Source organism: Notolabrus celidotus, chromosome 20, assembly GCF_009762535.1.
Source record: "Notolabrus celidotus isolate fNotCel1 chromosome 20, fNotCel1.pri, whole genome shotgun sequence".
NCBI lineage: Eukaryota > Metazoa > Chordata > Actinopteri > Labriformes > Labridae > Notolabrus > Notolabrus celidotus.
In genome coordinates, this window is record NC_048291.1 from 24,490,906 (window position 1) to 24,517,051 (window position 26,146).

At 41.5% G+C, this 26,146-nt stretch overlaps 1 protein-coding gene and 1 long non-coding RNA gene across 7 annotated transcripts in view; one reads left to right on the top strand and one right to left on the bottom strand.

Moving 5' to 3' along the window:
- Window positions 1-19,297, top strand: part of mpp3a (membrane protein, palmitoylated 3a (MAGUK p55 subfamily member 3)) — a 31,851-nt gene extending 12,554 nt beyond the window's left edge. The window contains exons 5-20 of the mRNA XM_034712168.1: window positions 1,525-1,602; window positions 2,084-2,164; window positions 2,250-2,387; window positions 2,493-2,574; window positions 4,421-4,506; window positions 4,889-4,963; window positions 5,152-5,348; window positions 7,728-7,792; window positions 8,691-8,711; window positions 9,665-9,706; window positions 13,950-14,105; window positions 14,236-14,316; window positions 14,398-14,491; window positions 14,577-14,685; window positions 14,908-15,036; window positions 16,611-19,297. Coding sequence (XP_034568059.1) covers window positions 1,525-1,602; window positions 2,084-2,164; window positions 2,250-2,387; window positions 2,493-2,574; window positions 4,421-4,506; window positions 4,889-4,963; window positions 5,152-5,348; window positions 7,728-7,792; window positions 8,691-8,711; window positions 9,665-9,706; window positions 13,950-14,105; window positions 14,236-14,316; window positions 14,398-14,491; window positions 14,577-14,685; window positions 14,908-15,036; window positions 16,611-16,790 — 1,614 coding nt within the window. The 3' untranslated portion in view covers window positions 16,791-19,297. The remainder of the gene's footprint in view (window positions 1-1,524; window positions 1,603-2,083; window positions 2,165-2,249; window positions 2,388-2,492; window positions 2,575-4,420; window positions 4,507-4,888; window positions 4,964-5,151; window positions 5,349-7,727; window positions 7,793-8,690; window positions 8,712-9,664; window positions 9,707-13,949; window positions 14,106-14,235; window positions 14,317-14,397; window positions 14,492-14,576; window positions 14,686-14,907; window positions 15,037-16,610) is intronic.
- LOC117832864 lies at window positions 17,452-25,798 on the bottom strand. Of its 6 annotated transcripts, none has more exons than XR_004635268.1 (4): window positions 25,690-25,798; window positions 19,611-19,678; window positions 19,394-19,525; window positions 17,452-17,825 (listed from the first exon to the last, which is right to left on the bottom strand). It is a non-coding gene; the product is annotated as an uncharacterized LOC117832864 (long non-coding RNA). The 6 variants fall into 6 exon arrangements; XR_004635269.1 differs by having other exon boundaries at window positions 19,611-19,681; XR_004635270.1 differs by lacking the exon at window positions 25,690-25,798 and adding an exon at window positions 25,302-25,414.
- Window positions 25,799-26,146: the final 348 nt, after the last annotated feature.

Genomic DNA, 26,146 nt, shown 5'->3' on the forward strand with positions numbered 1-26,146 from the left:
GGCGAGGCAAGGCGAGGCAAGGCGAGGCAAGGCGAGGCAAGGCGAGGCAAGGCGAGGCAAGGCGAGGCAAGGCAAGGCAAGGCAAGGCAAGGCAAGGCAAGGCAAGGCAAGGCAAGGCAAGGCAAGGCAAGGCAAGGCAAGGCAAGGCAGCTTTATTTGTATAGCGCATTTCATACACGAGGGCAACTCAATGTGCTTTACATTAAAGATTAAAAGCATTGGAGACATTCAGACAAGCATAAAAGAACATAATTAAAATGACAAATATAATAAAACAGAAAAGAAAAGGAAAATTAGAAATACATTAAAAATTACATTCAAATTTTAATTTATAGGGAGTTAAAATAATCTAAGATAGGAAGGCAGTGGCAAATAAAAAAGTCTTAGTCTTTGATTTAAAAGAGGTGAGAGTTGGAGCAGACCTGCAGCTTTCAGGGAGTGTGTTCCAGATATGTGGTGCATAATGACTAAACGCTGCTTCACCATGTTTCGTTCTGACTCTAGGGACTGAACGCAGACCAGTACCTGAGGACCTCAGAGGTCGAGGTGGTTCATAAAGTAGTAGCAGATCAGCAATGTATTTTGGGCCTAAACCATTCAGTGCTTTATAAACCATAAGCAGGATTTTAAAGTCTATTCTCTGACAGACAGGAAGCCAGTGTAGGGATCTAAGAACTGGAGTGATGTGGACTACTTTGTTGGTCCTTGTTAGGACTCTAGCAGCAGCATTCTGTATGAGCTGCAGCCGTCTGATGGACTTTTTAGGGAGTCCTGCAGAGACCCCATTACAGTAGTCTAGTCTGCTAAAGATAAATGCATGGACCAGTTTTTCTGCATCCTGTGAGACATAAGTCCTTTAATCCTTGATATATTATTATGGTGATATTAGGCTGACTGTGTAATTGTCTTAATGTGGCTGCTGAAATTAAGGTCTGAGTCTATGATTACATCAAGGTTTCTGGCTTGGTTTGAACATTTCATCTGTGCAGATTACATGTGATTCTATTAGCAGAAAAGATTACATGTAGAGAGAGTGAGTGACAGGTGCTGAAAACTATTTGTTGCTGTTATTTGGTCTAGGACTCTCTCTCTTGGACTAACCCGGCTGAATTAAAGTTAAATAAATATATCAAAGTTTATATGTTTCTCTATTTTGCTTGTCACAAAGAGGTGCATGCATTTAGACCCATACAGTGCATACCTCTTCTTGTTGTTTTATGCTTTTCCTAAAATCAATAGATGTTGGTAATGCACCTACACACATCCTAAGGCTCAAACAAAAGCAGGGAAGAAGAAAAGGACAGTCAGTATGAGAGAATGGAAAAACTATGCAGGATTTAAAACAGTTTTCTGAAAATTAAATCTGCAAGTGTTTGATAAGAGGAAGAGAATTTGCAGGTTTGATGTGACCTCAGAGATTTTACACAATGCATTTCAGAGAAGTGTAAACATAAAATTTGTTACCTTCCAAGAAGACCCTGAGGGCAGATTTAACCTCAAACTTTTGTTTTGTTTGTGCTTCAGATCCACGAGAAGTTGAGACAGTATGAAAGACAGAGTCCAACGCCCGTCCTTCACAGTGCCTCTTCTCTGGCAGACGATGTAAGTTCATCACACACACACACACACACACACACACACACACACACACACACACACACACACACACACACACACACACACACACACACACACACACACACACACACACACACACACACGTACACAGTCCTCCCACACACGCAGGTCCTAAATTACTTTTCCACTCGGGCCCAGCAGTCAGTCACGATGAGTTAGCTCCGACAGAGAAGCGATGCAGGTATCAAAAGTGAATTTTAATGTTGTCAAAGTGCTGACTCATCCTGATTCCCATCTAATGAAACTCCATCTCCTCACCAGTAAGCAGCGGTGAGGAGGAAACTGCTGACCTCAGCTGCTTGCCACTTACCTTCCCCCCGTGTTCACGTCTGTGTATCCGTCTGTGTTTATTCTACAGTAAACTACTGTGAGCATTACTGGCATATACATGCACAAGTTCACTTCAGGTCAGAGCTCACGGATCAGGTGTGATTTTGGTCCTCAGGTGGCGGAGGAGCTGCAGAGCGGACCAATGAGCACTGAAGAGAAAGAGCTCCTCCTCCTGCTGACTTCACCACATCTGAAGGTAAACTCACTCCTGCATTAGATTGCATGCAGTAGCACGTCCAATCTCTGTGCATGTCCTGATATTACCTCTTTTCTCCCATCAGGCTGTTCTCTCTGTGCATGACACCGTGGCTCAGAAGAACTTTGACCCCGTTCTGCCGCCGCTGCCGGATGATCTGGAGGACGAGCTGGAGGAGGAATCGGTCAAGATTGTGCGGCTAGTGAAGAACAAGGAGCCTCTGGTGAGCTGTGAAAGGATTAGAGTGGAGAACAGTACAGGCTGCAGGAGACGGAGAAGAGATGAGATAATTGTTCTCCTCTCTTAATGATCTCTTGCTGTTATCCAGGGAGCCACTATTAGACGGGATGAAACCACCGGGGCTGTGACCGTGGCTCGGATCATGAGAGGAGGTGCGGCTGACCGGAGTGGTAAGTTCTTCTAATCTTTTCTCTGTAGACTTAAAAAATCTTCTCACATCACTTCACTGTCGGTACTTGTATTTTTAAATCAGGGGCGAGGTGGAAGAATCAAAGGGTAGGGAGAGCAAGAGTAGGGAATGGGATGAGTCTAAAACTTTGAAATACTCTGCTTTTAAATGCTTGGAAGGAATAGCTATGTCTCTTTATGACCTACAAAAGTAACAGGACTCTTAGCAGCATGGCTGAACATTCTTATATAGTCATTTTAATGCTTGGAGGTGCTGTTAGGGGATAGGTGTCAGATGAGTTGATGTAATATCAACAATGGAGATTTAATTGACTGTTTATCAAAAGCAGGAGGAGATTTTTGTTGTCATGGAACGCTGTTGTGGCTCAGTTAGCTGAGGTACAGAGCAGTGGCGGTTCTGGGGAGGGGCCAACAGGGGCCAACTCCTAAGGGACTCATGTTGAGTGTAAACAGCCAAACAGCTGCTGTCAGTCTGCATTCTGATCTAGTACACAGTAGTATATATGTCTAGTATATAGGGATGCACTGATGTTTTGCCAGTTTGGTCTCAGCCGGTCCTCATCAGGGTTGAATGTGTCCCTCTGACAACACCCTTGGCCCCAGCCTGGCCCCCCCAGTAAAAATTGGTCTAGAACCGCCACTGGTACAGAAGCTAAGTCATTGTCACACTGGTCAAAGGATCGATTCCCAGTCGCAACATGATGTGGAGCATATCTTCCCCCATTCTCCTCCCATGTTTCCTGTCTGTGTAACTTTTTAAAATCACTATTAGAGAATTGTTGCTGTGGAATATGTTTAACAGAAGGTTGTACCTGCAGAAGAGCTGATCCCTTTATCTCAAGCACTGGTTTCTGACATCAAAAAAGACAATATGGAAGTAGTCAATCTTTGTGCTGATGATCTTTACTGCTTTCATACATCATAAATATGCATTGACAGTCATTTCAGTCTGTTTCATCACAGTTCAAGAACTCCTCACTCCTTTAAGTTTTTGCTACATAGTTTTAGACTTTAGGATTACTTGTGAAAAAAAGCTCCCTGCAGTGTATCATAGTTTCGTCTGAGCACCAAGTGTACCTCAGGAAGCTGCTGTGTTTGTCTTACTCAAACTATGCATATAAGTACGTTTGCATAGGATACAAAATAAATCCAGAGATGGATGCTGACAGAGAGATGAAAGCCACAGTGAGAGAGAGAATGAGAGTGAGAGAGATAGATGCAGAAGCAGGAGGAGGAGGAGAAATATGAGAGCAATACTGCGGTTGTTGTTGAAACTCAAAGCATGATTCTCTAGAGAGTCCATCACATGTGATACAAACTGCAGAGACTCCTTCATGAGTGTTACCACATCCATGCACAGGAGTGTATGTGTGTGACTTGGCATTAGGAGCATACATGCTGGGAGAGTAAACCAATCAGTGTCCACTCCCATTAATCATTCATGTCTCCTCTCCCTCCATTTTCTTGCTGCGTCATGTGATGGAAAAATTTGAGATAGAAGCTGCAGAGAGATTACAGTCTCAGCCTCAGGCCCCTCAGTGTGTGTGTGTGTGTGCTAATTGCATGCATTAAACTGTATGTGTTTGATTGCACAATAGTGTATCTACTGTGTGCTTTACTGTCCTGAGGGAGTGTGTATTGATCTGACTTCCTCGCAGGCTTTGATTGCATTGTTGTGGCTGCAGCTAAACAGATCACAGCGGAGGATATCTGCAGATCTGACACGATACTGATGCTACGATAGATAATCCCAAAGAACGCAGGAAATGCTGTCAATACTTCAGTAGCCTCAGTCCGGGCTTCATACTGTCTCTCCTGCTCTTATAGGTTTGGTGCATGTTGGAGATGAACTCAGGGAGGTCAACGGAGTCTCTGTGATCCACAAGAGACCGGATGAGATCAGCCAGCTGCTGGTAAGACAGAGAATGAGTTAACTGAACTCCTTTCTGCTGTAAACTGTAATTAAATGTAAAACTAAAAGAAATTGAAAAGCACAAGAGCATTTCATATCAGCACTTTTCTACCCCAAAGAGAAGTGATTGTATAAAGAGATGGATAAACTCTGAACCTTAAAGGGACTGGTGACCGTTTTCATTGTGATTCTAGCTTTTTCTGTCATTTCCCAGAGTCGATTTATTTAAAAGAGGTCACACTGATAGTCCATTAAAAGTTGAGTCCACCTAAACTGCACAGCAGGGTGCTGTAAAGCTGCAAGTATATTAAGGGTTGGTATTTAATTTGAGCCTGTGCTCACAATCTCCTCTCCTCTTCTTTCCCTGCCTGCATGTGATCTAGTCCCAGTCCCAGGGCTCCATCACTCTAAAGATAATCCCTGCCATTAAAGAAGAGGACCGCCTGAAGGAGAGCAAGGTGAGATGAGGTCTCAGTGTCAGAGCATGCTGAGGTCGCTGAGTGTTTGAGAAGAAGAAATGGATTCATTGTAGGAGAGATTAAAAGTCATTTTTTCTTTTGCATTCGACGTTATCATCTCAAAGATTTAAACCTCAGTTTCTATATTTACAATAACAATAGATGACTCTCTTTGTTGGTCTTTCCAGGTGTATGTGCGAGCCTTGTTCGACTACATTCCATTGGAAGATAAGGCGACACCTTGCCAAGAAGCAGGACTTCCGTTCAAGCGGGGAGACATCCTTCAGGTGGTGACCCAAGATGACGGCACATGGTGGCAGGCAAAGAGAGTCGGAGACAGCAACCTGCGAGCCGGACTCATCCCCTCCAAACAATTCCAGGAGAGGTGAGAGCACGTATCACATCATGTCATCGTTTTACAACCAGGATTTTACGCTTCACACACACACAGCCCTGATATTGATTTTATTCACCCATTTGTAATCTTCTAAATCCGCATTCATGTGTTCCACTTTGAGGGGTCAAATATGATTGGATGGAGCATCAAAGCAGCATGAAAAATAAATCTAAACACAGCCTTGAATCGGCCAGGGCTGATACTGTTAGTGTCATAATCCATCAGTAAGATGATCTCAGCAGGCTGGGGGATCCCTGCCAAACACTGCAGCGTCTGTTGGATTAATAACCACAGCTTAAACACAGAGAGATTCACAGATCAGAGAGCCGACCAAGCTCTGTGATGTCTAAAAGATGTGATTTCTAGGTTAGATGCATGTTAAATATTATATATTGATGACTGCAAAGAGACCTTAAAAATATGAAGTATTTAACCTCAGAGAAGCGGTGTAGGAGACTGAAAGGAAGGGTGCAAAAAAGACATAATAGTGGCAGAACAGGTACAACATGATGACAAAGAAATACAAAGTCACTGCCTATGCTTGCAAAAAATCCATAACTTAAAGGTGACATATCACGCTTTTTTCATTAATATATATTGGTCTAAGAGGTCCCCAAAACATGTCTTTAAAGTTTATGCTCAAAAAAACACTTTGAAATCAGATTTTGACATGCCTGAAAAACCCTCTTCTTCAGTCCTCCTCAGAACACTCTGTTTTCTCTCTGACCACGCCCCCTCAGGAAGTGGATGTGCCTCGGCTGTCCAGCACGTTGATCTAATGTTTACATGTTGGCTGAATATACACGGCTGCTCAGAGATCACGTTACTTCAACCCTCTGAATCTGATCCAGAATCTGATCCTGATGGAGAGGCGCCTGTAGCAGGACCTTTCTCAAGGATTGGTCACAGATTTAGTGTTTCTTGTTGTTTTATTTGTCAGTATGTCGACGTGTGTCTTGGTACACAGCTACCAACATGTAGCTATGTGGCTATGCTAACTAGCGCTAGCACTTTTCCATGAAAAATAAAAATAATTTACTAGATCTTCAAATCTGCAGGCCTGAGGAGTAAAACCGACCTCTGTCAGAAAGGCAGCAGGACCTTTTCTGAAGGATTGGTCACAGATTTAGTGTTTCTTGTTGTTTTATTTATCAGTATGTAGACGTGTGTCTTGGTACACAGCTAGAGCTACAGCTATGAACATGTAGCTATGTGGCTATGCTAATTAGCGCTAGCACTTATCCATGACAAATAAAAATCATCCACTAGATCTTCAAATCTGCAGACTCGGGGAGTAAAACCGACCTTTGTGTTTATTAAGACAGCCTACAACTAGCATGCCTCCCTCCTAAGCTCCTTGTTAGCACACATGTGTGAAGGGAATGAAAAACAGAGAAGGGGTTGAGTTGTATTTTATACAGTCTATGGGCTGAACAAGCTCCGAGCTCTGACTTCCTGTTACAGACCGGATGTTGTTGTTACGTAACAAAAACACGGAAGTCTGAAACGGCTCGTTTCACACACATTTACAGAAAGGTGGAGAAATCAGAACAGGGGCAGAATGGATTTTTTTCATTTTCGGGGGGTTTGGAGACATGCCAGGGACACATATTTCAGGTAGAGAACCATTAAAAAGTCCATTTTGCATGATATGTCACCTTTAAAAAAAGAATTGCATTAAGAGCTGTATAATGATTATGAAGAGACATAAAACAATCAGAGTATGCAAAAATGACATGACTATCAAATAGAAACACTAAAACATCAAATAACAGATAGACTTACAAGAGGAGAAAGATAGATTATACCATCGTTTTAGAGACACGTAGCTGCTGCAAAGAGATGCATAAAAGGCCACATGTAGATGCAGAACAAGCACTACAAGAAACAAAAAATCTATACAGATGTATGCAAAAATATGGTCCAATCAAAAAAGAGAAAAGTGACATTCACACAGAGATGGACCAAACACCCGAAGAGATTAGAAAACAGACAGATGATGGCAACCAAGGGACAGATCAAGATCAAAAAGAGACATAAAGACTCATGGAAGGATGGATACAGACCATAAAGAAATGCATCAGCATTGAAAACGTATGAAAATAAATCAGTTCAAAAGAGACACAAAACCACCACAAAATCCACTGCACGGACACAAAATCTGCACATTGGGAGAGTGCTGCTCTCCTGTTCTCTACAATTCAGATGTGGTATACGTTCTTCTGCTGTCTTCAATGTTTGCATCTGTTATTCCACCTCCTCCTCCTCAACCTTTGGCTTTCTGTGCACTCCTGACCTGATGATTCTGCCCTTCTCCTCCATCATCTTTTGCTCTTCTTCTTCTTCCTCTGCGGCACATTCCTCCAGGCGACTGGCTTACAGGATGAAAATGGGCACGCTCCCGAATCCTAAATCGCCTAAAAAGCCTGTCTGTAAGTTTCTGCTTCCCAGGATTCCTCTGCATCATCAGCATTATCTCATAATTACAACCTGCAGCATCTCTCACAATCAGCTCTCCCTTTTTTTCCCACTCACCCACTCGGTCACTGTCATTAGAAGACAATAATATCTCTGCTGGATAAATGCTGCCATGTTTTTATTGACATTTATTGACCTTTTTTTTTCTCCTGGTAATTGGCATTCTCAGAGGCATTAGTATTCATCCTTCGTCCTCCGCATGCTGCTGTGTAGACATGCTTTTAAAGGGATGAGAGGGAGATGGAGGGGCGTTGAGAGGGAGGGAGGGAGGGTGGAAGGGAGGGAGGGAGGGAGGGATAACAGTTATGAATAAATCTCTTTCATGTTTTGGTCCATCTGGCTAGCTAGCCTGGCTTAAGCAGAACCAGAGAGCACTACCACAAAGCCTCAACAATACATCCTCATGGTCATTTTCTCCCTCCATGCTGTAGAGGCGACAGCGTGTAAACAGACAGGTGAAGCTGGTAATGTGAGTGGCGGCTCTTCTTGGCGCTTAAGCTGCGGGCGATCTGATTAAGCCCTAGCCACGGGGAGACAACAAAAGCTTAGCAATATGGCAGCTAGCCGTGTTATACTAGAAGCCACAGGAGCAGCAGCTAGCCTGCCTGTGGGGGACTCCTCTCTCAGCCTCTCCCAATTTTCCTCCAACTCTCTGATTAATTCCCCTTGAATCCCAGCAGGGGCACTTTGAATGTGGATCGACCACACCCCTTTTAAATGTAAAATCTACAATCTTCCTTCCATTCATTTCCTCACATTATTCTATCATTGTTTTCATTTATAGCATAAAACACCCTGCTATGTTCTCTAATGATTTAACACTCTGTTTTCCCTTGTTGCAAACTATATCAGATGACCAAGGATGTGATAAAGGTGGGTACATGTGCAGCAGCAGACACTATTTGTCTGATACTCACAGATATCTTCTCGCACACACACACATAAAATAAATATGTATAGAGGCCTTAGAGTGTGTGTGATGGTGTGTTTGGGTGTGTATCTTTCAATATTTACTCCCTCCAGCTTAATTCCTCCCCTCCTGCAGTTAGTGAACCAGACCAGAATAGAGATTTCTCTGCCTCTTTGTTCGTCTTTGTGTGTGTATGTGTGTGTGTGTGTGTGTTGCACCAGGTGATGTGCAGGCAGAACAGCATCCCCGGAGACTTAGGCCCAACCAAGCAGGGGTTGTTAAAGATAACAATAGCTCTACGATTCCTCTGCTTTATCCTCACTCCCTGTTATCTTCTGCTCCGTTTCTCTTCCTCATCCTGCTGCAGTTTTGCCGTTGTTATCTTTACTCATTGTGCCCTAAAAGATTTATTCCTCTGTTCTACTTGTCGTTTTTCAAAATCAGAAACCATGGCAGTAGATTAAATGTGATAGAGAGGGCAGAATTATGATGACATGTTCTTTAGAGTTTGCGGGTGTCTGTAAGTGAAGTCTTTAAAGAAGCTGGGTATGCATGTGTGTATGTATGTGTGTGAGTGGATAACAGAGACTTCTCAGAGCTGCCTCCTTCCTCAGATGAACAAAAGCAACCTTTCTCCTCTCTTATTGTCTACTCTCCTCCTCTTACTCTCTGTTAAATCTTTCGTTAGTGGCTGTTGCCTCCGACAGCGCTCTTTCATTATCTCTTGGCTGAACTCTCGCCTCCTGCCGTCTGCTTGCCTGCTGCCTGTTGTCCGCCCCGCCTGCCCTCTCCAGCGCCAGTTGCCCATCCCCTTTACCCCCTTCTTTAACTCTTCCAGCTCCTCGACTCCTCCTTAACTCTTCCAGGTGTCTTACCCTGTGCTTACCCCATCTTTTCCCTGCTTGCCTCCCTACAGAGGACTGTGACTGTGAGGGCTATTTCAATGGACAGTACATAGGTGAGAGCGTGCACATCTTTCTCCACCTCCTTCTCCCTCTCTGCTCTTTGCCTGCTGCAGTCTGCTGGCTGTGCGCTGGTTCCCCCGGCTGCTTCTTAGGGGGCTGGGGGTCAAATCGACCGCTTGCAGGGTCGACCTGTCTGGGGCTCGGGGTTGAGGGATAAAAGAAAGGTTACCAGGGGTCAAGATACAGGGTCAAAGACAATGTCAGAGGAGGCAGATGGATGATGGTTCATTTGTTGCTCTGACAAAAAGGAGGGAGGTGCAGATGTAAAAATCAAAACCAATGTAGGTTTTTTTTATCAAACAAGAAAGGAACATTATGGAAAAATATCCAGGAAGTGTCGTCTCACACCTCTCCAGGAGCTTGTAACAGATCTGCCTCATCTGATTCCACTGCATAATTCAAGTCACATGTTGGATGTTATAGATCAAAACACACTCTCACTTTAAAATATCAAATAAAATCATAATTTATCTGTAAAATGATATTGATAATTTCATAATTAATTCTCTGGATTTCTTTAAGTTCAACTTATAGTGCACAATATGTATTAAAATTGTTAAGCATGAAATTAATAGGTTTGCACAGCAATTTTATATCTGCAAACAATAAAACAGATAAATTCTTAAAGCTGTGCAAACCAAGCAAACTGTAAATTATGTTAATTGAATATTTCAAACAAGATGACAGTTTGTTCATTCGAAAAGTTAAATATCTTATCTTTGCACTATTTTCAATAGAATAAATGTTGAAATGTGACAAGCAAACATCTCATTTGATTGTTTATATAAATAAGAAGCTGTTATTTAAAAGAATGATCCAACTTTAAAACCTTAACAAATTCCTACAGAGCTGCTGAAGTTCTGTAACCAAGCTCTGTTTTTTTTTCTTGTGTGCATGAGATATAATCTCGATCAGGGGTTCCCAAAGTGTGGGTCAGGACCCCCTGGGGGGTCGCAAGACACAAATGGGGGGTCGTGAGATGTCTTCCAGAATGTTTTTTTTTTGTAAGTTATCTAAAAACTGTACATTTTACCCACTATAGGCAAGGCAAGGCAGCTTTAGTTGTATAGCGCATTTCATACACGAGGGCAACTCAATATGCTTTACATTAAACATTAAAAGCATTGGAGACATTCAGACAGGCATAAAAGAACACAATTAAAATGACAAATATGATAAAACAGAAAAGAAAAGGAAAATTAGAAATATATTAAAAATTACATTAAAATTTTAATTTAAAAAGTTAAAATAATCTAAGATAGGAAGGCAGTGGCAAATAAAAAAGTCTTAGTCTCTGATTTAAAAGAGGTGAGAGTTGGAGCAGACCTGCAGCTTTCAGGGAGTGTGTTCCAGATATGTGGTGCATGACTAAACGCTGCTTCTCCATGTTTCGTTCTGACTCTTGGGACTGAAAGCAGACCAGTACCTGATGACCTCAGAGGTCGAGGTGGTTCATAAAGTAGTAGCAGATCAGCAATGTATTTTGGGCCTAAACCATTCAGGTCTTTATAAACCATGAGCAGGATTTTAAAGTCTATTCTCTGACAGACAGGAAGCCAGTGTAGAGATCTAAGAACTGGAGTGATGTGGTCTACTTTGTTGGTCCTTGTTAGGACTCGAGCAGCAGCATTTTGTATGAGCTGCAGCCGTCTGATGGACTTTTTAAGGAGTCCTGTAAAGACCCTGTTACAGTAGTCTAGTCTGCTAAAGATAAATGCATGGACGAGTTTTTCTGCATCCTGCTCAGACATAAGTCCTTTAATCCTTGATATATTATTAAGGTGATAGTAGGCGGACTTTGTAATTGTCTTAATGTGGCTGCTGAAATTAAGGTCCGAGTCTAAGATTACACCAAGGTTTCTGGCTTGGTTTGAACATTTCATCGTTGCAGATTGGAGCTGAGCAGTAACCTTTAACCTTTCTTCCTCCAAAAACAATCATTTCAGTTTTTTCTTTGTTTAACTGAAGAAAGTTCTGGCTCGTCCAGTCATTGATTTGTTCGATGCATTTACTGAGTGTTTGTATGGGACTATAATCCCCTGGTGATATGGTGATGTAAATGTGTGTGTCATCTGCATAGCTATGGTATTTTATTTTGTTGTTTCTTATTATCTGACCTAAGGGGAGCATGTAGATGTTGAATAGCAGAGGCCCCAAAATGGATCCCTGAGGTACTCCATAGTAAAATATATTGTCAAAAATAGTATAAACTTGAAATAAAACCTTGAAAATAAAAAATGTGATGAGTTTTCTGCCTTTCTTTCTGTCAGATGACTCCTAAGTTTAGGGTTAGTGTTAGCAGTTAATTATCAAAAGCATCAGTAGCAGTAGGTGAATTCATAACAGCACAGGAAACAAAGCCTAGTACACAGGTACTAGGCTAAATTTCTGCAGAACAGCTAAATGAAGCCACATTAAATCACTTTGAGGGACAGTGAGGGTCGCGAGTCTTTGGTACCAATATTTTTGGGTCATGGTCTGAAAAGTTTGGGAACCCCTGATCTAGGTCTGCACTGGTTATTATCTTGTTCGCATAATGTAATTATTTTTCAGATAAATCATTTGTACTTACATTTTGTGCACAAGACAATTATTTTGTGCTTACATGTTGATACCTTGGCACAAGATAAAATCTTATCACTGGATTGGACTTCAGAGGCTCCATACACTTCTTTCTTGGCTAATTAAAATAAATAGAAATGTCCAACATGTTACATTAAAGATAACCAAATATTACCTCAGCATTGATCAGTAATAGAAATGTTATATTTTCTGTAGTAAAAATGATGTAGGTTTTCTGCTATGGAGATTCAAATCCTCAAGCCCTTAATCTACAACATAGAAAACCATCAAATGAGAATAAGACACCACATTAAACAGAATTAAAGTCTCTCTAATTTAATCCCAAATAATTATGAACAGCTTTATTTTCAAATGATATTTAAAAGTCTGAATCAGCGAGGTAACCTTCACAGCTGTAGAAGTCATTGCACTCATTATAGGCTGGAGTTTAATGGTGCAGTAACAGGCTTTAATGAATTCTGACCCAGGTGGAGAGAGTATATTAGCCCCCTTTAACCTCAACCCCTCTCCAGCGCTCACCTAACCTCCCCTCCCTCACCCCTCTGCAGCCCAACCTGACCCCGTTTCCCTCCCCCACATCCTGCGAGCTGCTGGAGTGATGCTCGGCACCACCTCACTGCAACACACAGTACAAAAAAATAGAAAGGATTTTTGTGCTTCCTGCCATGCTCTCTGCTTGGAGCTGTGAGCCCTCCACACCCTTCCCTCTGGATCCTCCCTCCCTCCCTTCCTTCCTCCTGCCTTGCATCTAACTAAGTGCCCCTGCTGCTGTGCTGTGGTCAGTGCACTGCTTCCCCTTTTACCCCAAACACCCTCCTCGCTCCCCTCCCACACACCCTGCCCCCTCGATGAGGGCCCTGTTGCGTTGGACGCATTGCACACTCAACCAGGCACGTTTGCTGCTTGTTTCACCCTGTGTGGAGGTGTGAGGCTTGGGTTGTGTGATGCTCTAACGCCAGTTATAGTCTCTCCTAAGTGTAAAGCAGTGGCGCCCTCCTGTGGCCAGGTGTTTTCCTGGGAATTTTACTCAGGTACAGTTTCCCTGCTCATTCCCTCAGGTACACACCACTGACGGGGGACACGGGCAGTCCTGGCCGTGGGATAACCCCGACCTGCAGCGTCTGTGTGCTGCTGATGTGGTGTTTCTCAGGGCCAGGCTGTCCTGTGTGTCCTGCCTCAGCACTGTAGCTTCGTTCAGAGCTGCATGCATTGTGTGGACCATGATGTTGGACAATGATGTCTAGTTTCAGTCACTTTAACCTATTTTAAACGGCTGAAAAAAAAAACAGTAAAAGAAAAAATGTTTTGAAGTCTGTTTCATTCTCAGGCTTTAAGGTTTTGTCGTGCTGCATGTTTAAAAACTTGTCGTTGAAGCATGACGTCTGATTGGCTCACATATCAAGATGTTCACTTCAGATTAGACTCAGTTGTTTTCATTGACATGCACTATTTACAAAGGTTTTTAATGCATGATCATCATCTGAATAACAACTGCACTTCTTGCTTTCCTTAATGCAACATGATTATATCTGCATCTGTGTAGTGAAGTATTTCTATCTTGTTTGAGTATCTTGTTTTAAAAATTGAAGTAACATTGACCCAAAATCTCTCTTTTTCTGTTTCTCTCCCCTCCTGGTTCTGGCCTTGCTGCAGCTGGTTTACGAAGAAGTTTCCGGCTGAGTCGGAAGGACAGACAAGGATCCTCCGGTGAGGGCTCTGATCCTGGAGACCCCGACTTCCTGACGTATGAAGAGGTGACGCGCTACCAGCAGAGACCCAATGAGAGGCCACGTCTGGTGGTTCTGATCGGTGAGACTGAGCCACTCAAAGGCTTACACTTTCTCCTGTGGTGATAGTGACACCTAGTGGATGAAAGCATGCATTGCAACATAAATGTGACCCACTTCATGTTCAATTTATTTTGTTCTGGCTTGCAAAGGTTCTCTTGGAGCACGAATCAATGAGCTCAAACAGCGCGTGATCGCTGAAAACCCACATCGTTTTGCAGTGGCTGTACCGCGTGAGTTTCCCAACATTTACTCACTTTGACATCAACTAATATGAACCTACATTTACGAGTTCCTTTTTTATTTCCCCATAGATACCACAAGGCCCAAGAAGCCTCATGAGAAGGAAGGTGTAGAGTACCATTTTGTTACCAAGCAGCAGTTTGATGCAGATGCTTTAAACAACAAGTATGTTCACTCTGATATCATGTTGCTTTGTTTTAGGAATGTACTTTCCTTAAAAGTTAAAGTTCTGTTTTTTCTCTCTGCCCAGATTCATTGAGCACGGGGAATACAAGGAGAACCAGTACGGCACAAGCATAGAGGCTATCCGGTCGGTGCAGGCCAAGAACAAGATGTGTGTAGTAGACGTGCAGCCTGAGGTACGGCTCGTGTTACATGTGTAATGTTTAATTTGCATTCAAATCCATCACAACATGTCAGGAGTTACAGATCCTGCAGGCAGCAGCAGTTTTGACTGAGTTAATGAGGAATGACAAGTCTCATCAGATCTGCATCACTGTTGGCTTTCTGCCCTATTGTCTATCAGATTTCTGAACTCTGTTTTTTCTCTGCTGTATGTAAATTCTCTGTCATCACTGCAGGCCCTGAAGAGGCTGCGGACAGCAGAATTCAAACCCTACGTCATCTTTGTCAAACCTCGGGTTCCTGAGAGTAGACGTCGGCGCAGTGCAGCCACCTCGCCAGGAGGGGGCGATCATGGCCGCATTACAGTAAGTCCTGGGTTTCTCTGCAATGACAGTGTTTCAATTCAGAGGCTTTGAAAGTCTTTACAAGAGGAAATACCATAATGTGACATTTATCAGTGAGTGTTTTTATCCTTTTTAATCTACATTTATTGCAGATAACAATTATTTGCAGCTTGAATAACCGAGCTACTAACTGAGCTACTTACCCATAAACACACAGGAATGCAGTAGATCTTGCACCTGCATGAATCTTAATTGAATGTAATAGTGTTTTATAAAACATGATTCTATTTTCAACCTCCAGGCCTTTATATCTGAGAGTTTAATAATGCACAGGTTGTTTTAACATGCAGTATTTCTAGTGGCCAGCAGAGGGCGACTACATTGATTACAAATGACTATCATTTTCTAAAAGCCAACAGAAAATGAGTTTATGGTCTTGACTTGCAGCTCACGTGTTCTTCAGTACAGTATGATGTTTATTTGGTATAAAGTGGTGCCATTTAGAAGAAAAACATACATTAAAATAGGGTATGCATTAGGCATGACTACCTTCTAGCTCCACCCTCTTATCCAAATATGGTAACGCCTGGCTCCTTAGGAACAAAATGCAATCGTCCAATGCAGTGATTTCCAACCACTGTGCCATGGAACACTAGTGTGCCATGACAGATTGTCAGGTGTGCCGTGGGACATTTTCCAATTTCACTTAATTAGTCCAACAAATATTAATCTTCATATACTGCAAATAATTTTCCATGTAGTGCGTCTGTGCCTGCAGTGTAGTGACTGGAAGAGTAATTCAGTACTTGTCATACTGACCTGTGTTAGCCACGCACTGGGAGGCAATAAAGCGCACTAATGACCTTGTTAATTTATGAAAATAGAATTAATGATGCCTGTGAGAGGTGTATGTGATAAGACGTCGGCTTACAACAGCGATGGATAAATATTAAAAAAGGAAAAATGAAAACTCCAAACTGGGCCCTGGATAAAATTCTAACCCGGATGAAAAGCGTGATATGGGTGATGGAAAAGGCAACATTTTTCTTTTTTTTTTTTTTAAGTTATATTTTTGGCCTTTTTGCCTTTATTTGATAGGACAGTGAAGAGAGACAGGAAATGTGGGGTATAGAGAGCAGGGGAAGACATGCAGGAAATGGTTGACCAGCCGGGAATCGAGCTGGCGACCCCTGCGATGAGGACTAAAGCCTCTGTATGTGGGGCACTTAGACCGCTAGGCCACCAGCGCGCCCGGAAAAGGCAACTTTTATGAGAAAAACTACAACGGTGTCTGCAAAAGCTTTTAAAGCTACCTACTTAGTATCTGAACTCGTAGCCAAATCAAAAAAGCCACACACTGTGGCAGAAACATTAATACCACTTGCAAACGCCATTGTAAATGAGATGCTTCGCCCTGACACAGTTAAAGAAGTAGCCAAAGCCCCTCTCTCAGAGAGAAAGAAATGTGCCTTGGCTCAAAAAAGGTTGAAAAACACTGGTCAAAATCCCCTCCTAAAACCATGAATCCCACAAAGCCAGGGTAAACAATGCGTCTCCCTTCTGTATACACTCATTCATTTTTCTTCCTGCAACAGGATGAAGATCTGCAGGAGATGCGACAGTCTGCCATTCAGATCGACCAGCAATACGGACACCTGGTAGACCACATCCTGATCAAAGAGGACTCAGCCAGCGCCTGTGCAGAGCTGCGGGGGATCCTGGAGAGGTTGGAGCGAGAGTCCTTCTGGGTGCCTGTCTGCTGGGTGCGGACCTAAACCTACAACCCCCCCCCCCCCCCCTCTTTAAGAACTTCACAGCCAACCCCGACCCGATCCTGCACCAGTTCAGAGTTCCCCTACACCCTCCCCCCCAAAATAATCTGCTGGTGCAGCCTGAGAGTCTGCAGAGCTCCCTGTCTGTGACTCTGTGACTGATGCAGGGCTGCACAGACGGCCATTAAGAGGCACTAAAGGGAGAGAATGATGTCAGAGGAGGACGCCATCGTCTGGGGTGTTGCAGCGGAACGATCACAGCCAAAAGACAGCCAAAAATCACAGCTGTACTGTCACTTCCCTGAGTCCTAACCACTCAGGGTTTGGTTTTAATTTATTTGTTGACTTCAAAGACGAGAGACTGAGTGTGTCAGGTTTTTAGAGGCGAGTCTCAGTCAGTCGGTCAGCTTTATTGTGACTCTTGTTGGAGTACCTTCAGTAGCATGTTTTTAATTTGATTTAACTTAATGCCAATCTCAGAATGCTTCCTGTTCCTGCTCATGCATCCTGTACAGCAACCATCAAACACTCTACAGAACAGGACTACTTCATGTAAACAGTTAAGTGAATGCATTTGAAACTATTCTCTTTTCAGTAAACATCGATATAAGTCCCACACAGACAGAAACAACACAGAATGTGAGAACTTGATTTTCTACAGGACTGTTTGTTTTTAGAGATGCATGTTTATTAACCTCAGATGTAAATATTGTAAATGTTTACTCCTTGTGTGCCAACGAATGATCTCGTAGCACTTCAATGCAACCTGTTTACCGTAAATCCCCGGGAACCCACATCTGTTTGCGCGTATAAAGAAAAAAAAAAACTTTGCACAGAGAGTGTGTGGATGGATGTCACTCTGTATGTTTACATACGCCAACCTGAGAGTCTCCTTTTACAGACAGGAATGGGTTTTGTACAGTGTCCTTGCACATATCTGTATTTTTGACAGCAGAAGAAGAACGAGGGTACCGAGTGTTAGCTCTGTTTGATAATCAGGGTTTGTCTTTGTTGATGTCTTGTCAGACTGGAAACACACTGTGGAGGTGAGACAAGTAATAACAGGTTTCAAACAGAGACTTAGGTTCAGACTTTTTCATTTTATTACTTCATGTTTAACGAAAAGCCAAAAATTATTTGACAATAGCTGCTCATGTGGGATGATCTTTTATCTGTGTTTGTCTGATACGATGTTAAATTGAAAGTTTAAAAACAAAAGAAGAGATTTACAAGATTTTAAATGCAATGCTTTACTTTTTCTGACTTTTTTATAAATAAATAATTTACTGCAACCTTCATTTTAAAGGCCCGACACTGAGATGGTAATATTTGGTGTTATCCTGGTAGTAGCAGAGGTTACACACTTCAGATTTTACCTCCTATAGAGAAAACAATTTCTGAAAACACCACATGTTAACACTGACACATTCATTGGTCACTGTATCTGTCTCTCCTCTATACTGGCTGTAAAATGTTCTCCATAACACAACTGAACTCCAGGTCATTGGGGACAAAGTGCTCATTTCTAACTTTGTGCACAACATGCATTAAAAAAAAGTTAAGCTCCAGCTACAGTTAGCAAAGTGTTCCAAATGCCTCACAGTCTCTCTCTGTGACTCTCCCTCTGTTACATCTCAGTAATGGCCACATTTGTGCAGACTTTACTGAGCTCTTTACATGGTTAATGGTAATGATTATTCCACTTTTAATGCCCATGCAGTCATGCATTCTCTGGTTATTCCAACAAGCACAATGTAAGCCAGTTGGTTTGTTTATAACACACAGAGTGGAGTGTGAACAGGAGGAGGCTGTGGGCTGCAGAGTGTTATTGGATCCCTTGTGAGACATTTCTACATTTGATGAATATAATTTGAAAGCTAATAGCCAACATGTATACGCCTGAGAATGCTACTTTCCCAGCAGTATGCACATTTACATGACCTGTAAATGTAGAATATTTCCCCCCTTTTTTTAAAGATAAATCTGCATGTTAGTGTTTTAAGTGTGTCCTGTCTGATGGAATAAAAGGAGGGACATTTGTTTTAAAAGGACACCTAATTTGGTTGTTTCAGCTAAGCTTATTTATACAAAGAACAGAGAGATTTTGTCCCCTATCCATCAAACTGAAGTCTTGTTAGAAATTGATATTTTTCCAGCCAGTAAGCAGAGGAGACATTTACAGCAACCAAGAGCTCCAAATATCCGTGGATGTCAGAAATCTGATCAGAAAAACAACTAAAGGACAAACAGGCTTGTGTCATGGGTAATTATAAAAACAGTTACCAATATGGCTTAAAAAACCTTTGGATAACCTCTCATCTCTGTTCTAGCATGTTCTAGAGAGAGAGAGAGAGTTAAGCACAGTAAAATAAAGTCCTCTTTTGTTTCTTCTTTGAACATGCAATGTGTTTTTTTGGTCTCTTCATGTGTCGTATGAACCAGGAAACCCTGAATGTTGAGTTTGTAACGTGACTTGTACAAAGTGCCATAATAAAGCTAGCTGAATCGAATGATTGCTGATTCATCAGAATGATTCTCTCCATGTTTATTCCTCCCCCAGTTTGCACTAAAGTCCTAATGTCAAAATGTTGAATGTGTGTGTTTACCTCCCAGCTGTTCCGGGCTTCAATGAATCCATTTAATGCATCTAGAAGTCTGGGGACTCCTCGGTTTGTGTCCACAGCAGCACACATCCTCACGTCTCTGTTCTATCAGCGTTGTTGTGAAGGCGGCGGGCTCTGGGGACGGATTATTGTCAAAGTGATAGATAAGTTAAAAACAAATCGAAGGTCTGGGAAGAATTTAGATGCACTTCAGAGGTACCTGAAAGCCGTGAGTTCAAGCTATTTCATTTCTTCACTAAGGCGACGGTGGAAACCTGTTATCAGCAGCTGCTGGGAAGACAAATGTTTTGAATAAGATATTTCAGACTGGTTAGAAACTTATGTTTGAAAGTGACTGAATTTTAGGGATAACTTTTGTTTACAGACAAACTTTTGAAGACTCATGACGTGGAGAAACAAGAGACGATGTTAGATTTTCATATCAACTATGATATGATACATACATGCATACATACATACATAAATACATACAGATACAAATGCATACATACAGATAAACATGGGTGCATACATGCACACATACAAACAAGCATTCACACATATGGATAAACATGCATACATACAGATATAAATACATACATACATTCATACATACATTCATACATACACCTACACATATACACATAAAAATGCATACACACATACATATAAACATGCATACATACATACATACATACATACATACATACATACATACATACATACACACATACATACATACATACAAACAAACATACACACATACACACACACATAAACAAACATACACATACTCACATACATACATACACACAGATAAACATGCATATATGCATACATACTGTACATACAGAAAAACATGCATACATACATACATACATACATACATACATACATACATACATACATACATATGGATAAACATGCATACATAAATACAAATATATACACAGATATACATACATACTTACATACACACAAACATACATACATACGCACATAAACATGCATACATACATACATACAGATAAACATACATACATACATACATAGAGATAAACATGCATACATACATACATTCATACATACATACAAATGGATAAACATGCATACATAAATACAAATATATACACAGATATACATACATACTTACTTACATACACACAAACATACATACATACATACAGATAAACATACATACATACATGCATACATACAAACAGATAAACATGCATACATACATACACACACATACATACATACACACACACACACACACACACACACACACACACACACACACACAGACACACACATACATATGAACAGACATAGATATATACATATACAAATACAGACATACATACACACACATACTGTAAAAAAACAAATGCAGAAAAGTGCGGTACATTTACCTCATGACTTTCAACCATTATAATTTAGATTAAGAAGGGCTTTCCATAAATCTTTGGAGAAAATGAACTCATATTTTAGACACAATAATAACAGAAGTTTGCCATAAAGATCTATTAAAACCTCTTCTGTGTTTCATTGTTTTGCTGGCGTTTTAGAGAGACATAGATGATAAATTAGTTTTAAATTTAACTTTTTGATCACAGATTGCCTTTGAGATAAATCATGCAAAGAAGATTTAATATCAAAAATGCTAAAAAAAAAAAACCCTGCTCCTTGTAGTCATGATTAAAACTGTTCCCTGTGGAGTCTAAAAACTTAGTTACTTCTTGTAGTAAACACCTTTATGCACTAATTCCTCATTACCGTCCCCATTCAGTATCTGTAATTGAAAAAAGATAGGGAGCCCATTATACTGACTGTGTGGCGCAGCTTTTTCTGTAAGTTTTGTTGGGGTTCATCATCAGCTCTCTGTCTCTCTCGCTCATATGCAATTACCTCTGCGAGAGCTTTCCGACTCCTGAGACTGCCGCTGACAGAGCCAATTAAACTGGCTAACAATCATTGTAATTAGTGAAGCTGCTCCTCTGAGAAAATGAAACTATGTTAGTGTAAAGGTGTGCTGAGGCTGCACACAGTTCCACTGACATTCATTATGGACAAACACAATATGCTTTCATTCTGCAGCTCGGCCACAGACTCCCCAGACCTGCCAAGTAGAAACCATGACATCTGTTTTATCAAGAAGTGTCTGCCAAAATGATGAAAGAAGCTGCGAGAAGCTTGAACCTATTCAAGAAAATATAATAAATTGCATGCTCACTCAAAGATCTTTGGCTTCTTCACTTAATACTACTCTACTGTTTTTGGTTCGAGCATAGAACTGGAGTTGGAAAGCTTAGCTTAGCATCAAGAAACAACACAAGAGTAGACAACAAGCAAACCTCTATTGTAACCGGACAAGTAAAGGCCTCTGGAGTGACTATTAAACATTTTGAAAAAGTCCTGCAAAGTCCTGTAACAACGCTAAGAGTCTGCACTCATGCTAGTTAGCATCTCTGTGTAGCTCTGCTTATTATGCAATACACGGAATGGAGTCAATAAGTCTGCATTTCTGACTTACTCGAGAATCTACTGTGATCTTTTTACAAATAAGCATGAATTTAAAGCCACCTGAGTCAAGTTTGGTACCCATGCAAGCAGCAACTTCATAGCTGTTGCAGCACATTTAGCAACACATAGCCTGCACACCATTAATATAATTGAGAAGGCACTGCTTTGGATTGATTTGACCAGAGTTCATAGATCTGAAATGTGTCTTGGGGTGACGCTCCACTGATCTGCTTTCGGTAGGAGGTTCGGAAATGTTCACGCTTTAGGTCGCCTTGATCACTGCAAGACATTTTAATGCTAACACACTCAGATTAACATGCTAGCATTCTGGTGTTTCGCAGGTGTCAGTGTAGGATGGTGAATTAGCATCCTAACATACACGACACGTAGCAGATATTTCAATGCCAATATGTTAAATGTGATAGTCTAAGCCAAATGGCTGGATTGATGCTGCAGGAGGAGGTTTGGGGTGTTATGCACTGCAACTATGTCTTGATGAACATGCAAGTGCAGAGAATTTATCAAGTTTGAACAATGCCTCCCAGAGTCCAAACTAGCACGATGGATAAGACATGGTTCTTAACTTCCTCATACAGATTCACCTGATGTTACTTAAACGATGGCATTATTTGCCTGTAGTTTTGCAACTAGCTAGCTGTTCTAGCCAAGTGGCAACCTCCGGTCTCAAACGATGAAGCCCATGCAAAAGTGTTATAAACTGTAATTCATCGAGAATCCACTTGAGGCTGGCTGCAGAATTACAGGAAACCACATACACAACCATTCAAAAAAGACGATCTTTGCAGCATTAATAAACATGTTTACAGCCTGGTTCAAAAAACAGCTTAGCCATACGAAGCTAATCTCTCTATGGGCACACACTGTACGGGGGGTGAATTTTTTTCTAACGCGACGGTTCAGAAGATGTTAAGATTACGAGTTTTTGCCCAAATAAGGACATGACTGACTTGGCTCCCGGACGGGAACACATAGCTGTTGGCTAGCAGGCTCAAACTCCGCCCCTTAACGTCACACTATACCTGGTTGTGTTCAGCATTTCCAATATGGCTGCCACCGTCAATTGGCTTCAAAACAGCACTCAGGAGCAGATGGGTGATGTCACCATAGACTGTAAATAAAAATGGACAGCGTTGCTCCGCCTCTTCCCGTTGTACAGTTCTGAAGCCAAAAAATCCCTCTCCTGGGCACAGCCATTGTGCAGCCAGAGCCTGTGAAGCCTTTGTAATAAGCTCCGCCCTACAGCGTAATGTCACAAGACGCTGTGTGCCCTTTGAAGTTTCGTTCTACGGCGGCTGTGAATCAAAGGAAACCTGGAAGTAAAACCCCGTTTTTTAAACTCTAATAACTAATGAAAAAGAAACTTTTCAGAAAAAAGAGGCCTTGGACACAAAACAGTCAAATACTAACTACATATAACCACAGCATACGGATGTGAGAAACATTCATACGACGTGTATTTCTTTTTTAAAGTTTGATTTGAATGGGGGAGACGGATTTTTTGACCTATACTGCAGCCAGCCACCAGGGGGCAGTCACACTGCTGAAAGCCTCACCACCAGGGCCGTATCCGGCACGCTTGGATGTCACGGATACTACATCCATTATTTATACAGTCTATGGTTCTAGCAGAGTCTCCAGTCTTTGCACTAAGCTAACCTAAACATGCAATTACACAACACATCATTAGACCTTCTAATCACACATCACAAAGAAAACAAACAAGCACAACTCTTTAAAATATTGACCTTTATCTTTAAAAATTCAGTAGCCCATGCTCAGGTTGTAAGCATGATTTACTACTTAATCACCTTCCAGTCTGTTTTGCTTGATGTAACTAAAGCAGCAATAAAAAAGATGTTAAGGTTCATTATGTTTTATGTGAGTCCTGATATAAGTCCATATCCACAGTTTTATTTAAGTGTGCTTTAAAAAAAAATCGGGTTCCTGCAGAATGATTATACGTCAACTGAAAACTACTTAACCAAGATATTGGATGATTCATATTGTTAGCTAATCAGTGCTTGCTGTCCTTGTGTGCACTCAGAAAATCTATGAAGTTAAATGAAGCGGTGCAAATAGTTTGATGTACTTTTCTCAAGGACAAAGCAAAACAAGACGAGTGAGGACAAACACAGAGTGGGGAATGGTAGAGAGCAGAATCATGCAGAGAAAGGTAATCAGTGGAGCGTTTTAGTTTCACTTAATGATTTATGATGTTTTTTTAATGGTTAGATAAGGTTTGGATTGCTTATAATAGTTTCTTTTTAGATAGTTTTTTAACATATCCAACCTAATTAACTGAGAGATGAAGATTACTTTTTGGAAATATTTTTAGATTTCAAAAATGTAGCATGAAAAGACTAAAGTAGAAATGAGAGCATTGTTAGGCATGAAGAGAAGTAAAATAATGAAAAAGTGGAACATGAAGCATGTCCAAGGAGAGCCTTTAGCTCATTTGGGCCTCAGTGTCTGCGGTAATGATGATGATATATTGAGACATTATAGAATCTCAATTCAATTACAGGTATACGGTGTTTGGCACAGCAGCACCTCTGTATGAGCCAGGCTGGATGTAATTCAGGTTTAGGGCCCGGCTGAAGGTAAAGTGGAGTCTAGAGAATGGCTCCCATCTCAGGACGTTTTTCTGGAGATGGATGTGATGACCTTCAGATTAAAGCAGGTGAACAGCTCACTTGTTTTCCTGTTTGACATAAGGGGTCTGGATGCAAATCATTCACAAACTGTTTGATGAATTAAACATAAGGTTTCCAGGAGGTTATTAGGAGAGGGGGCACTTTAGGGGAAGCTCGGTTAAATATACGTCAACAGTGACATGCTGTCTGCTGCATTTAAAAGGTTTGAAATTTAAACATTTTAAAAGTCTTCTCTTACGTTTTGTTTCCTTTGAGTTGGAGTTGTGCATAATTTGATATCGATCGAGCCATTATCCATCAACATCTTTTGTGTGTGTGCGACCTGTGTGACCAGATGATGACAGGTGTTAGCAATGAGCTGATTAGTCAGACTCAATATTGTGTAGAAAGATGTGTCATAATATTAACCTATCTCTTTTCCCCCTCAATATTAATTGGAAGTCTTAGTCTTAAAGGGCAAAATGATTAATAACAATACAGCATGTGCATCCTAATTAGCTTTTGAAAGCCTTTATTTTAGCAAATGTGTCAATTTAATATTTTGTGGAGAGAAGTCTCTGCGTATTTGAAGCCCCGTGAACAGCACTGTTTTTTGCATATCAACACTGAGGCCAGAAATATGTCAACAAAAGCGATACTTGTCATGCATTATGCACTGTGCTAACAAAGCTGTCCCAAAAAGTGTTTAAGATTTAATTTCCATATATTACCTTGACATACAAGCCCACTCTTTACCTAGGATTTCCATCCATCCTTCCATTATCTTGACCGCTTATCCCGTTAGGGGTCACGGGGGCACTGGAGGAGCCTATCCCAGCTGACTTTGGGCGGAAGGCAGGGTACACCCTGGACAGGTCGCCAACCTATCACAGGGGTACACAGAGAGACAGACAACCATTCATGCACACACTCACACCTATGAGCAATTTAGAGTGATCAATCAACCTGAGCATGTTTTTAGATTGTGGGAGGAAGCCGGAGTACCCGGAGAGAACCCACGCATGCACGGAGAGAACATGCAAACTCCACACAGAAAGGCACCTGCCTGGCCGGGGATTCAAACCAGGAACCTTCTAGCTGTGAGGCAACAGCACTTACCTAGGATTTCAGATTAGTTAATGCCATTTCTTTAGCTGCTGCAGGATAACCAGAAGTATAACAAAGAATGCACATCTATGAGCGGTTTTGAACTTAAGTCCCACCTCTTGCTGGGTAGATAGCTAATCATAGTTTATGGAGTGGCACCTGGGACTTAAGGGCAGGGCCATACCACCCAAGGCCACCCCCTGCTGAGGGGAGGTGCATGTTGAAACTCAGTCATGTGTGCTGTAATGGTTTTAAAAGGGCTTGAGAGAATGTTATATTTTCACAATACAAAATGTATATATCTAAAAACCATTACTTGAAATCTCTAGGAGCTATACCATAGAATAAAAACAGAAACTAAGTTACTCCAAGCACAGACAGCTTAGTTTGAAATGTTCACCTGGAATCAAACAAATGTTACGTAGCTCAACACGCTTTCTCAGGTTGGACTGTGAATTTGGGCAGAGCT